The 12,899-nt window shown below is 38.7% G+C and overlaps 1 protein-coding gene across 1 annotated transcript; it reads right to left on the reverse strand.

Moving 5' to 3' along the window:
- Positions 1-8,264: 8,264 nt before the first annotated feature.
- On the reverse strand, positions 8,265-11,148 carry LOC137238102 (delta-1-pyrroline-5-carboxylate dehydrogenase, mitochondrial-like). Its single transcript, XM_067762723.1, has 3 exons — positions 11,022-11,148; positions 10,056-10,949; positions 8,265-9,997 (listed from the first exon to the last, which is right to left on the reverse strand). The coding sequence occupies exons 2-3, from the start codon at positions 10,933-10,935 to the stop codon at positions 9,093-9,095; spliced, it is 1,785 nt and encodes a 594-aa protein (XP_067618824.1). The 5' UTR covers positions 10,936-10,949; positions 11,022-11,148; the 3' UTR covers positions 8,265-9,092.
- Between the last annotated feature and the right edge of the window lie 1,751 nt (positions 11,149-12,899).

The following is a 12,899-nucleotide window of genomic DNA, read 5'->3' on the forward strand; positions in this document are numbered from 1 at the left end:
GGGATCGAGCTGTCTTATAAGGTTACGTTCTCTCGCTAAACTTGCGGCCTCTGCCGGGAAGTAGGGCCGAATTTCGGGAATTCTACCGGCGGGAATGAAAGGAGCCGAGGCGGATTCAATGACCTTGCGGGAAGCACGCTCCCCTTGGCGGGCATCAGTTTTTTTAGTAGGTCATGAAAAAAACCTTAAAAATCAAAGACAAAAAAGTCAAAAAAATGAAATTTCGCAGGCTCGAAAATTATTTTTTTGGATATGCGTAGTGAAACTTTTTTTCCTGAGCCCAAATCCTATCGAAAAATCGATGGCGCAATATCGGTTAACTTTCGTCCATACAAATCGACCCATCCTAATGTACGTATACAAATATGTTGTTGTAAAACGAGTTCGAAACAAAATTAACAAATTTAAAAACATTTGTTTCGTTTTACTCACAAATAAATTTTTGTTGTAAACTTTAACACATGTGTTACAAATGAAAGTTGGGCCAATTCAAAACATTTTTTCATTCTTAAAAATATCCCTAAAGATAAGTTCACAAAGTAAAGTTCAGACTTGTTGTTGATGCTGTATCGATAAAGACACTCCCCGAAGGTTTTGGGGAATGTATCGATGTTGATGGTCCTTTGACGGATATAGATTCGGTACGTTCCGGTAACAAGCACCCTTAAGGTACAAGCTCGACCACCGCGGGAACGATTTAATATGACCACAGGCTTAAGCTTTCTAGGCCAACCCGCCCCACCCCCTATTTCCATGAAACTTAGGATTGCCAGAGCCTTGGCTGCTAATGAAACGGAATTCGCCACGGGTAGGTGAGGTTGACAGTTGGGTTGGAGAAGCTATAAATTGCAAATGAAAGGGTTGCACTACAAAACCTCTGAAATCCTCGCCTTTTACGACAGGTATACCTGCCGCGGGTATATTCTAAGCTCCCTAACCCGTCGGGGTTCAGACTCCACACAGGGGAAATTGTAATTATGTAAATGTAGTGCGCGATAACCTCCGAAGATATTTTAGGCCGAGCTTCTCTTCCAATTTGCGTCGTGCTCCTTTTGAGTTTTTTCTACAAATTGGCAGGACGGGACCTACTTTTTTTATGCCGACTGCGAACGGCATCTGAGTTTTTCACTGAGAGAAATACAGTGGCAGAAATACTTTCGGAGTGCTTACCAAACACTGCCCCGCTTGGAAAAATTTTCTTCTAATTGAAAAAACTTGTTTTTAAAATTTTGATGTTGCTTTGCCCGGGGCGTGAAAGCAGGATCTTCGGTGTGGTAGGCGGAGCATGCTACCATCACACCACGGCGACCGCCAGATTGTAATTATGCTCCATTTCGAAATGTACACAACAATATCCATCAGATAGAAAATGTATGTTTCCTTTGAAATCGGCTCATTGACATTTCTAAAGTCTAAAGAAGGCTGTACTCTCCAAGAAAAAGGATTCCTCCTGTTTGAAATTTAAACTAAAAAAAAGTTATGATTTAATAATCGGGGATTGCCCGTATTGCTTTTTTTTTTTTAAATGTATGAAAACATTTATTTGAAGCAATTTTTTAATTTTATAATTTATTTTTTAATAATTTGGGAAAAATTTAAACAACGTGACATCAGGACGAACAACAAGGCGACAGCTGTTTCGATTATACCTTGTAAATCTCTTCAAAGCCTTTTCTCCCGGGAGTGGGAGTCGAACCCGCACTCCTACGATAGTTGAAATGGTTATAAACGCATTCAGCTACGTCATGCCTTAGTTGTTGTAAAGTTTTTCCCAATTGCCTTCTTTTTGCATATTTTAATCTTTTACACATTACATACTTCGTATGCAATTATGTGTTAAAGCTATGCTTGGTACGGCGGTTTTCAAAGAAACTTTGGTTTTTTGTTGCTGTTTTTGTTCTATTTATAGAACTACAACGAATTAACCAATTTTGTCTGTTTGTATGATTTAATAATGCTTTGCACACAGAGTATATTAACTTTGATTGGATAACGATTGGTTGTACAGGTATAAAGGAATCGAGATAGATATAGACTTCCATATATCAAAATCATCAGTATCGAAAAAAAATTTGATTGAACCCTGTCTGTCCGTCCGTCCGTCTGTCCGTTAACACGATAACTTGAGTACATTTTGAGATATCTTGATGAAATTTGGTATGTAGGTTCCTGGGCACTCATCTCAGACCGCTATTTAAAATGAACGATATCGGACGTTAACCACGCCCACTTTTTCGATATCGAAAATTTCGAAAAACCGAAAAAGTGCGATAATTCATTACCAAAGACATATAAAGCGATGAAAATTGGTAGGTGGGTTGACGTTATGACGCAGTCGTTGAAGATATCATGATGAAATTTGGCAGGAACGATACTACAATTACTATATACACATGTGCTAAATAAAAAATAGCAAAATTGGATAAAGAACACGCCAACTTAAAAAAAAATTTTTTTAATCAAATTTTAACAAAAATTTAATATATTTACAGTATATAAGTAAATTATGTCAACATTCAACTCCAGTAATGATATGGTGCAACAAAATACAAAAATAAAAGAAAATTTCAAAAAGGGCGTGGCTCCACCCTTTTTCATTTAATTTGTCTAGAATACTTTTAATGCCATAAGTCGAACAAAAATTGACCAATCCTTGTGAAATTTGGTAGGGGCACAGATTCTATGGCAATAATTGTTTTCTGTGAAAATGTGCGAAATCGGTTGAAGCCACGCCCAGTTTTTATACACAGTCGACCGTTTGTGCTTCCTCTTGGCCGTTAACACGATAACTTGAGCAGAACCGATATATCTTTACTAAACTTAGTTCACGTACTTATCTGAAATCACTTTATCTTGGTATAAAAAATGGCCGAAATCCGACTATGACCACGCCCACTTTTTCCATATCGAAAATTACGAAAAATGAAAAAAAAATGCCATAATTCTATACCAAATACGAAAAAAGGGATGAAACATGGTGATTGGATTGGTTTTTTGACGTAAAATATAACTTTAGAAAAAACTTCGTAAAATGGGTGTGACACCTACCATACTAGCCGTCCTGTGTATAGATGGGTACCCGGGTACCTTTTGCATATTCAAAAGCCATTTTTAAATAATCTACAAATAGAAACGTGTTAAAATTTTGTGGCATCGTATGGGAATAAGTTTTTTACAAAAAGGAGAGACAATTTTTTCAAATATAATTTCAGAAAGACGATTTTTTTTAATAAATTAGTTATTTATTACTAAAATTTGTTTTTTATTACTAGTTCTCATGGCTGAGATACCCAGGTACCACTAGTAGTTCTCACGTATGAATTGCCTTGTAGTACCCGTGTACCCAGCCATGCGAACTAAGAAGAAAAATTATTCATGAACAGGACGGTTAAGTAGAAGAAAATGAAAAAGTTATGCAGGGCGAAATCAAAAGCCCTTGGAATTTTGGCAGGAATACTGTTCGTGATATTACATATACAAATAAATTAGCGGTACCCGACAGATGATGTTCTGGGTCACCCTGGTCCACATTTTGGTCGATATCTCGAAAACGCCTTTACATATACAACTTAGTGCTACTCCCTTTTAAAATACTCATTAGCACCTTTCATTTGATTGCCATAGCGTACAAATGCATTCTAGAGTCACCCCTGTTCCACCTTTATGGCGATATCTCGAAAAGACGCCCACTTATAAAACTATAACCCACTCCCTTTTAATATACCATTTAATACCTTTCAGTTGATACCCATGTCATACAAACACATTCCAGGGTTACCCTAGGTTCATTTTCTTACATGGTGATTTTCCCTTATTTTGTCTCCAAAGCTCTCAGCTGAGTATGTAATGTTCGGTTACACCCGAAATCCGGCCCCACTTCCCGGCGGAGGCCGCGAGCTTAACGAGGGAACGCGACCTTATAAGACAGCTTGATCCAGGCGACCCCTAAATAAGGGATATAAACCAACGCATCAAATTGCTTGTGGACGAACACAAGCGGGCGAAATGGGAAGAGCACCTAAGAGGTTGTAACCTCTCTACCGGTGTAGGTAAACTTTGGTCCAACGTAAAGTCCCTATCGAATCCGACTAAGCACAAAGACAAAGTTTCCATCGCCTTTGGCGATAAGGTGCTGTCGGATGCGAAAAAAATGCGCGAGCGCTTTCTGCCGACAATATATAATGCATCCTACGGTCGACAAAGATAGACGGAGAGCCAATAGACACGCACATAAACACAAATTCAGCGCGTCACCAATCACCATCACCGTTAGAGAGGTTAAGGACGCCATTGGCCGCGCTAAACCATCCAAAGCAGTGGGCCCAGACGGCATAGCCATGCCGATGCTTAAAAACCTAGGGAAAGAGGGTTTCAAATATTTAGCGCATGTCTTCAACCTGTCTCTCTCCACCTTTGCCATACCCGAGAAATGGTAAATGGCCAAGGTGGTCCCGCTACTAAAGCCTGGGAAACCAGCTAACGTAGGTGAGTCTTATCGTCCGATATCTCTCCTATCGCCAATGGCAAAGACGCTTGAAGCCATTTTGCTCCCTTATTTCCAAGCACATTTGCAGCTAGCCCCTCATCAGCATGGCTTCAGAAAACTCCATAGCACTACCTCCGCGCTAAATGTCATTAGCATCCAGATAAATTGCGGTTTGAATCAATACCCCCACCATAGAACAGTACTCGTAGCGCTAGACCTATCAAAAGCCTTTGATACGGTCAACCATGGCTCATTACTGCAAGACCTGGAAGGGTCTACCCTTTCCCCATGTCTTAAAAGGTGGACCGGAAATTATCTGGGTGGTCGGCAGGCATCGGTGCAATTCAGAAACGAAACATCAAAGCCAAGGAGAATTAAACAAGGGGTGCCACAGGGTGGTGTCCTATCCCCACTTTTGTTTAATTTCTACATATCTAAGCTACCTTCACCACCGGAAGGAGTCACAATCGTTTCCTACGCCGATGACTGCACAATAATGGCCACAGGCCCAGGCCCAGAGATCGATGAGCTATGCAATAAAATAAACGGCTATCTCCCTGATCTCTCCAGTTTTTTCGCCTCGCGAAACCTGGCATTGTCACCGACTAAATCTTCCGCGACCTTATTTACAACATGGACGCCCCAAATGTCGACCATATTGAACATCCACGTCGATGGCACTACGCTACCGACTGTCCTACACCCCAAAATCTTGGGTGTGACGTTTGATCAGGGTCTACATTTTGGTGCGCACGCAACCGCAATTGTTCCGAGAATTCAGAGCCGTAATAAAATCCTCAAATCCCTTGCTGGCAGTACTTGGGGAAAAGATAAAGAAACGCTCATGACCACATACAAAGCAATTAGCCAGCCGATTACGTGCTACGCGTCACCCATATGGTCGCCAAGCCTAAAAACTTCCCACTGGAAGAAACTGCAGGCCTGCCAAAATACTGCTCTCAGAATCGCCACGGGCTGTCTTCTTATGTCCCCAGAACAGCATCTGCATAATGAGGCGAGAATACTCCCCATCAGGGAGAGAAATGAGATGCTGACCAAGCAGTTTCTGTTGAATACCCAGAAACCTGGGCATCCCAAGAGACATCTGATTGACGAACCAGCACCGCCTAGGGGCCTAAGGAGTCATCTCCGTAAGCATTTTGAGGAAATACGGCACCTCAGAACCCAGCCGTATGAAGCGAAAAAACACAAGCAGGTCCTTGGTGAACTCCATAGACAGGCGTCGGACCTTTATGTCGGGAATTGCCTGGTGAATCCAGTACTTGAAGAAAAATATCCAGAACTCGCGGAAGAGGAACGCATACTCCCCAGGGAAACGCGTGTCACTCTTGCTCAACTTCGTTCTGGATACTGTAACAGGTTATAAACTCTTACCTATCCAGAATCAACCCCGACATACAAAATGTATGCCCCGCTTCCAATGTGTCCCCACATGACACCAACCATCTCTTTAATTGTAATGTGGAACCAACGCCTCTAACACCCCTTTCCTTATGGTCCACCCCTGTTGAAACGGCAAGTTTCCTTGGACTCCCGTTAGAGGATATTGATGACAATTTGTGATCAGTCGCAGCTATTAGGTGGGGCGAGCATTGCTACAACAACAACAACAACCCGAACTTAGCCTTCTTTACTTGTTAAATATAATCCTGGGATATAGGGATGGCAAAATGGTTTTGGTGGCCCGGGATTCGTGATGGGGGCTCTCGGGACTGGATGCTTTAGTAAACACTCATTTGATTTTAAAGCCAAAATGTAAAGGGCGATTTAAAAGCTGTGTATGCCTCTCGTAAATGGCAGTTGTTAAGGAATATCGCAGAGAGGTCAAAGTAAAAATGTCTATATGGAAACTTAAAAAATTAATAATATAATTGGCGACATTACATAAAAATGTTGGTCCCGATTATATAAAGCAGGAATCCAAGCTCAGATTGCTCTGTGACGATGACCTTAATCGTCTTTTGTCCGGCCCAAAATTTATATATGACATATCGCCAACTATATTTTCGATTTATGGTATTAGAAATCAAAAAAATTAAATTTTTTTGTGCTATATCCCACCCAGGTATTACCGTCTGAAGGGATGAGACTGAAAAAACCTTTATTTAAAAAGTACCACCCTAATGTACTGCATGACAATCGGATAACGGGTTAATGGCCAACGTGAGAATGCGGATTTAAGTTGTTTTATAATTTGGCAGGAAAACCAAAGTCCGAGCAGGACAAAGTCTGCGAGAGAGATTCAGCCGAGCTCCTCTTCCGATTTGCATCGTGGTCCTATATACATACATATATGTATATGTAGGCTTTAAGCCGACTCCGAACGACAACTGCAAGCAAATGGATTTTCGCTGTAAGCTTTTCATGACAGAAATTCAATCGGAGTGTTTGCCAAATCACTGCCGAGGGGCGATCACGCATAGAAGGCTTTTTGTTAAATTGAAAAAGCCTTTTTCTAAAATTTTGACATTGCTTTTCACAAGCCTGGAAGCCTGGGCGTTCAGTTTGTAGGCGAGCACGTTACCACCATACTACGGCTGCCGGGTCTCAAGTCACATATAAGTTTTGCTATGGTGTCAAAACTAAAGTCGAATTATCACATGAAAATTTTGTTCATGAGTGGAGACGATTAACCTGTCTGAGTCTGACCTCGCGTTTGTCGGTGTAGGACTTACAGCAGGTGCTAGTACCGGAGGGAGACCCTAAAAAATGGCATACCGTCTCCCACCCCCTCATGGAAATAGGGGTGGGGGACCGTATGGCCTAGAAAGTTCAATGTAGTCATAATAAATTGTTCCCGAGATGGTCGGGCTGGTACCTTAATGATGTTTGTTACCCTAACGGGTCTATATCCGGCAAAGGACCATCAACATCGAACACTCTCCAAAACCTTCGAGGAGTGTCCTTATCCCTACAACAACTAAAAAAAGTTGTTCTTTAATTTTTAGTGACCAACCTAATTCCCTGTAATCCATGGTAATTTTATTAAAGTAGCGTTGCTATGTTGGCTATGAAGGCGGTGTGTGTAGAAATGAATCCAAACATATATGTACAATATATATTTGTGAAAACAGCGGTCAATTAAAATATCGCAATGTTCAGAAAACGCAAACAAGTGACTACCGCACACTAATCGTCAAAGGTATTTTTATTTTTTGTAGCCTTTTCTTGCTTATTGCAGATATTAGTTGGGAAATGCGAAAGCTGATGATATACATATATAACATCATACTTTCTAATTTTTCAATGAGTTTTCTTTTGTCTAGGTGTGCGATATTGTAAACCTACTACACTATTTGTGACCTTGCCCAATAAATTTGTATGTAAATATGTATGAACATTAACATGGGTCCATTTGTATGAACGAAAGTTAACCGATATCGTGCCTGCGAAATATTTTTTGGGTTTTAGGGAGTGTTTTGGTCGAAAAATTTACCCTTTTTTTAAGGGTTTTTTTTCACCATACATGCATTCATTTTCAAGGCTCCAAATCATTGTTTATGTATTTATTAAAAATTCGTGGTGAAATGTTTTAAATTTTTTTTTTTAATAATGTATAATGAAAATGAAATTTCGCAGGCTCGAAAATTATTTTTTTTGGGTATGCGTAGTGGAACTTTTTTTTCTGAGCCCAAATCCGATCGAAAAATCGATGGCGCGATATCCGTTAATAAATCGACCCAGTCTAATGAACATACTTATACTTATAGTATATGATATAATACTAAATATAACTTATCCACTAATAACACATATATTATGTATGTTTACGCAAATTTGTATGTATATTTCTTTTATTTAAATCATTTGAATATTGTCCAATTATGTAGTTCGCTAAGACACAGAAATACTTCAAAGTATACATATATATAGTTATAATGGATTTATTATTTGTAATAATCGTTATTAGTATTCTGTGACGTTGTTCGATAAACACACTTATGACTAGGCTTGACCTCTAAAAAATTTCATTAAATAAAAAAAAATCAAAACAACGAAATCAACAATCGCTTATCGCAGGTATGTGTTCTTTTTTTATTGTAAGCACATGCAAAGTTATATACAAGCAAGGACATATATGCACAAGAACCTATGCATGTGTGTAGGTATATAATCATACGCTATCAATGAGACAGTAGCATACTTTAAAAGTATACCAACTGATAACAAATTATGGGCTCGTCTCTTTGTATATAAATAACATAGTGTATTTACGTAAGTATGTATGTATATGCAATTATTTGTAACTGTATGCCCATACATAAGAATGTAAATTTGCATACAAATGGATTATTAGGTAATTTCAAGTTAATCAAAATTTTAAAAATTATATAAGCACATCAAATACACAGGGCGAAATTAAGATGTATAGTTACAAAATTGGAAAATTAATTCATTAATTCAACAATTAATAATTTACAATATATATAATTATTAGTACTCTATTCCTGGAATAAATTATTAAATATGTATGTATTTATATAACCACGCCAAATAAAAAGCTTTTAGTTTTTAACTGCCATCCGAGATTCTTTTAGTTTCAATTTGAGATGACTCAATCAGCATAATTAACGATTATTTAATTTTAATTCGTATTTTTCATATATGGATAGTATATATCTGGTATTGGAACAAATGTCTCTTTGATTGCTTGCAATGAAGTCCAACGCATCAAATAATATGGGCAACCAGCTTTATCGTTTGTACCAGATTGACGTGCTCCACCGAATGGCTGCTGACCCACAACAGCACCAGTTGATTTATCATTAATATAAAAATTACCAGCGGCACTTTTGAATTCCTCTAAAGCCTGCTTTAAAAATGATTCATCTTGTGCAAACACGCTACCAGTCAATGCATATTTTGTAGTATTTCTGACCAAATCCAAAGTCTTATTTAAATCGCTATCCTTATAAACATAAACCGACAAAACTGGTCCAAATATTTCGTCAGTTATTACGCGCTTGTGCGGATCTTTAACTTGTACTATTGTGGGATCAATAAAGTAACCTTTCGTATTGGATAAATTGCCACCAGCCAATATAGTACATTCACTATCTTGTTTGACCTCATTAATGAAGCCCAAAATACGTTGGAACGAGTTTTCATCAATAACGGCTGAGTAAAAAGTATCAACTTCGCATACATCACCCACCTTCAACTTTTTGGTCTTCTCTATTAGTGGTCCTTTAAATTGTGATTCCCATAAAGACTCTGGTACGTATAGGCGTGAGCAGGCCGAGCACTTCTGTCCACAATATTCGAAAGCTGACCGTATGGTTTGTGCAACAGCCGTTTCCACATTTGCAGTTGGATGTATGAAGTGGAAATTCTTTCCACCGCATTCACCAACTAAGCGTGGATAGTTTTTGTAATCATCAATTTTATTGCCTACTAACTTCCAGAGAGTTTTGAAAGTAGCTGTAGAACCAGTGAAATTAATACCAGCCAAATCTGGTGAGGTCGTTATGGCATCACCAAAATTCTTGCCTATGTAATACAAAATATCAATAATTATAATTATTATACTTTTAAGCATATAAAATACCTATAGCTGGCACAAAATTTACCACACCATCGGGTACACCTGCTTCACGCATTATTTTGAAAACCGTCCAGCTCGAGAGCATTGCTGTATCCGAGGGCTTCCACAACACACTGCATCCCATTAGCGCAGGTGTGTAGGCCAAATTGCCACCAATTGCAGTGAAATTAAAAGGTGTAATTGCTGCAACAAAACCCTCTAAACCACGGAAACGTAAACTATTTTTGGTAACATCCGGTTGTGGGCTAAGTGGTTGATCCATGGCCAATTGTTTCAAATAGCCAGCATTCATGCGCGTAAAGTCGATAAGTTCAGCGCCAGAATCAATTTCAGCTTGTATAACGGTTTTTGATTGACCTAACATAGTGGTTGCTAATAAGTCAGCACGATATTTTTTCGACATTAGATCAGCAGCACGTTCCCAAATTTCGATGCGTTTTGTAAGGGGTGTCCTATCCCATTCTTTTTGCTTTTTAGCCGAAGCACGAATTGCCTCTTCTATAGTGTTGCTATCAGCATAATAATACTTAGCGACTTTAGTATTTTTACTATGAGGCATAACTTGGTATGCCTCCTGACCCTTCCTTATTTCCTTGCCATTAATAACTATGGGAATATCTTCACAATGGTTTGAATACTTTTGTAGTGCTTTTTTCAAATTTTTGAGTTCATCAGAACCGGGAAGATATTGCGGAACTGGTTCATTATATATGCAAATATCATTAAATTTTTCACTCGCTACTACCGAGTTTGTTCTTTTAGCATTGGAAATTTCCGCTGGCTTAGCATGGCTAGATGAAGCACGGGAAGTGAGATTTAACGCCTTTTCAACGTTCACTTGAACAGTTGCACGTCGTGAAGAATACCATAGGCGAACCAACATTTTGCTGTTAAAATCTAAAAACGAATATTTTACAGGAAAAAAAATGATTTATTTATTTGCTTGAAAAAGAAATGCGGAATACGAACTTGAACTAAATCACGTAATATGTTGGGGCAAACACTAAACAACAAAAATATAAATGACTAGCCAATTAAGAACGATATGTACCTAATATTTTCTCATATCCATCCCCAGACAATTTTAGCATTGAATACACTAACAAAAAAGTGGATACATAACGTAGGCAACACTTTTTTTTCGCAAACAGCTGTGTTCGCAAACAGTGATGTGAAAGTTTCCACAGGTGAAAAATATAACCGTTTCACAGGTAAAATATGAAGAACACAAACTTAGCAAACGCTGTCAGGACTTCCAAGCTCTAATATAAATGTATTAAACAAAAAACTACAAAACTTAAGTATAAGATGATTTTTTGGTAATTCTTTACTTTAGCTCACAACTGCTAAAAACTCGTCCAAAAATATCGGGAGAGGTGTCAAAAGACGTGGTTTGGATCCAGGATCACGAATCCGAAAGCGGAAATTGGAAATTTTTGTTTCGGCGATATTTGCAAAAAAAAATTGAAAATTTCCATGTGGTTGTTGTAATTTTGATGATTTTGTTTTACCCACAAGAAAAACTGTGAGTAAAAGTGTTTTGCGCGGATATATGTAGTTTTGGTCTCCAAACCGGTGTTGGACCCACCCAGGGTAATTTTTTATAAGTGCGGCAATGCAGAAAGATATTCTGCGCAAAAGTACTATGGATTCCACCCCTGGTTTCGGAGCGCTCCCGGGCCATTTTTCGGTGTTTTGGAAATATCTTTTAACAGTGGTCCTGGGATCAAAACGCGTCTTTTGACACCTCTTCCGATTCTTGGTCGAGTTTTAGCAATTGTGAGCTAAAGTAAAGAATTACCGATTTTTTCATTACATTGCCCATTATATGAATAATTCGAAGTTTTGGTGCAAAAAGTATAGATCAGCAGTTGAGCGGTAATTAAGGCATTGAGTCACGGGAGGCCCGGAATTCGGGATCATTTTGCAATCCAGAAATTCCCGGATTACATTGAAGAAAACCCTGGGATTTCCGGACTTTTCACGATCTCATATTGCAAATTAAAATATTTTCAATTGATTTATTTTTTTAAGTTTCAAATGCAAATAACAGGAAAACGTCTTTACCTGACAAAGTACAACCTTCTTAAGACGATACAAATTTCCATAATCCGACTTCAAAAGAAACACATATTTTTCTATCCGTTGGGTCGTGGTGTATATTTGGGAATGGAGTATTATTACGATTTCGCCTACAAGTGTGGAGTCTGAACCCCAGCGGGTAAGGGGGTTCAGAATATACTCGCGGCAAGTATGCCCTTCGTAAGAGTCGACTGAAATACTCGAATAATTCAAGGGATTGCCAGCGCAATCTATGGCTTATCCAATCCAATAGTCAACCACATCTACCCGTGGCGAATCCTGTTTCTTTAGCAGAGGACGCTCGGAAAGCCCTAAGTTCCATGGAGCTAGGGGATGAAGACGGGGTTGCTTGGAAAGTTCAGTGTGGTCTTATCAAATCGTTCCCGAGATGGTCTGGCTTGTACTTTAATGGGGCTTGTTACAGATCCATCAAAGGACCATCAACATCAATACATTTCCAAAAACCTTCGGGGAATGGTTTTATCGCTACAACAACCACACGTCTGAGCCTTGCTTTATTAAATTTCCTTTAAAGATATTTCTAGAATAAAGTGTTTTGAATAGGCCGAAACTGCTCATATTTGTATACGTACAGTCATTTTTGAAAAAAAAAGATTCAGAGGTGAAATTCTTTGGATGATCCCCGAAAATCCCGGGATCCCAGGATTGTCATTTTAAAAACCCGGGTTTATGAAAAAAATTCGGTTTTTTTGTGATTAATAATTGGTAATTAGTAGCCGATTTATCTTTGACGCTCTCATGTCC

Source organism: Eurosta solidaginis, chromosome 1 (assembly GCF_040869045.1).
Source record: "Eurosta solidaginis isolate ZX-2024a chromosome 1, ASM4086904v1, whole genome shotgun sequence".
In the NCBI taxonomy this organism is placed as follows: domain Eukaryota; kingdom Metazoa; phylum Arthropoda; class Insecta; order Diptera; family Tephritidae; genus Eurosta; species Eurosta solidaginis.

What these genes read in the sequence shown, in the direction of transcription:
- LOC137238102 (XM_067762723.1), bottom strand. Translation starts at nt 10,935, where the DNA reads ATGTTGGTTCGCCTATGGTATTCTTCACGACGTGCAACTGTTCAAGTG. An exon ending in AAATTTTGTGCCAGCTATAG is followed by an intron (nt 9,998 to 10,055) that starts GTATTTTATATG and finishes TGTATTACATAG; the next exon opens with GCAAGAATTTTGGTGATGCC.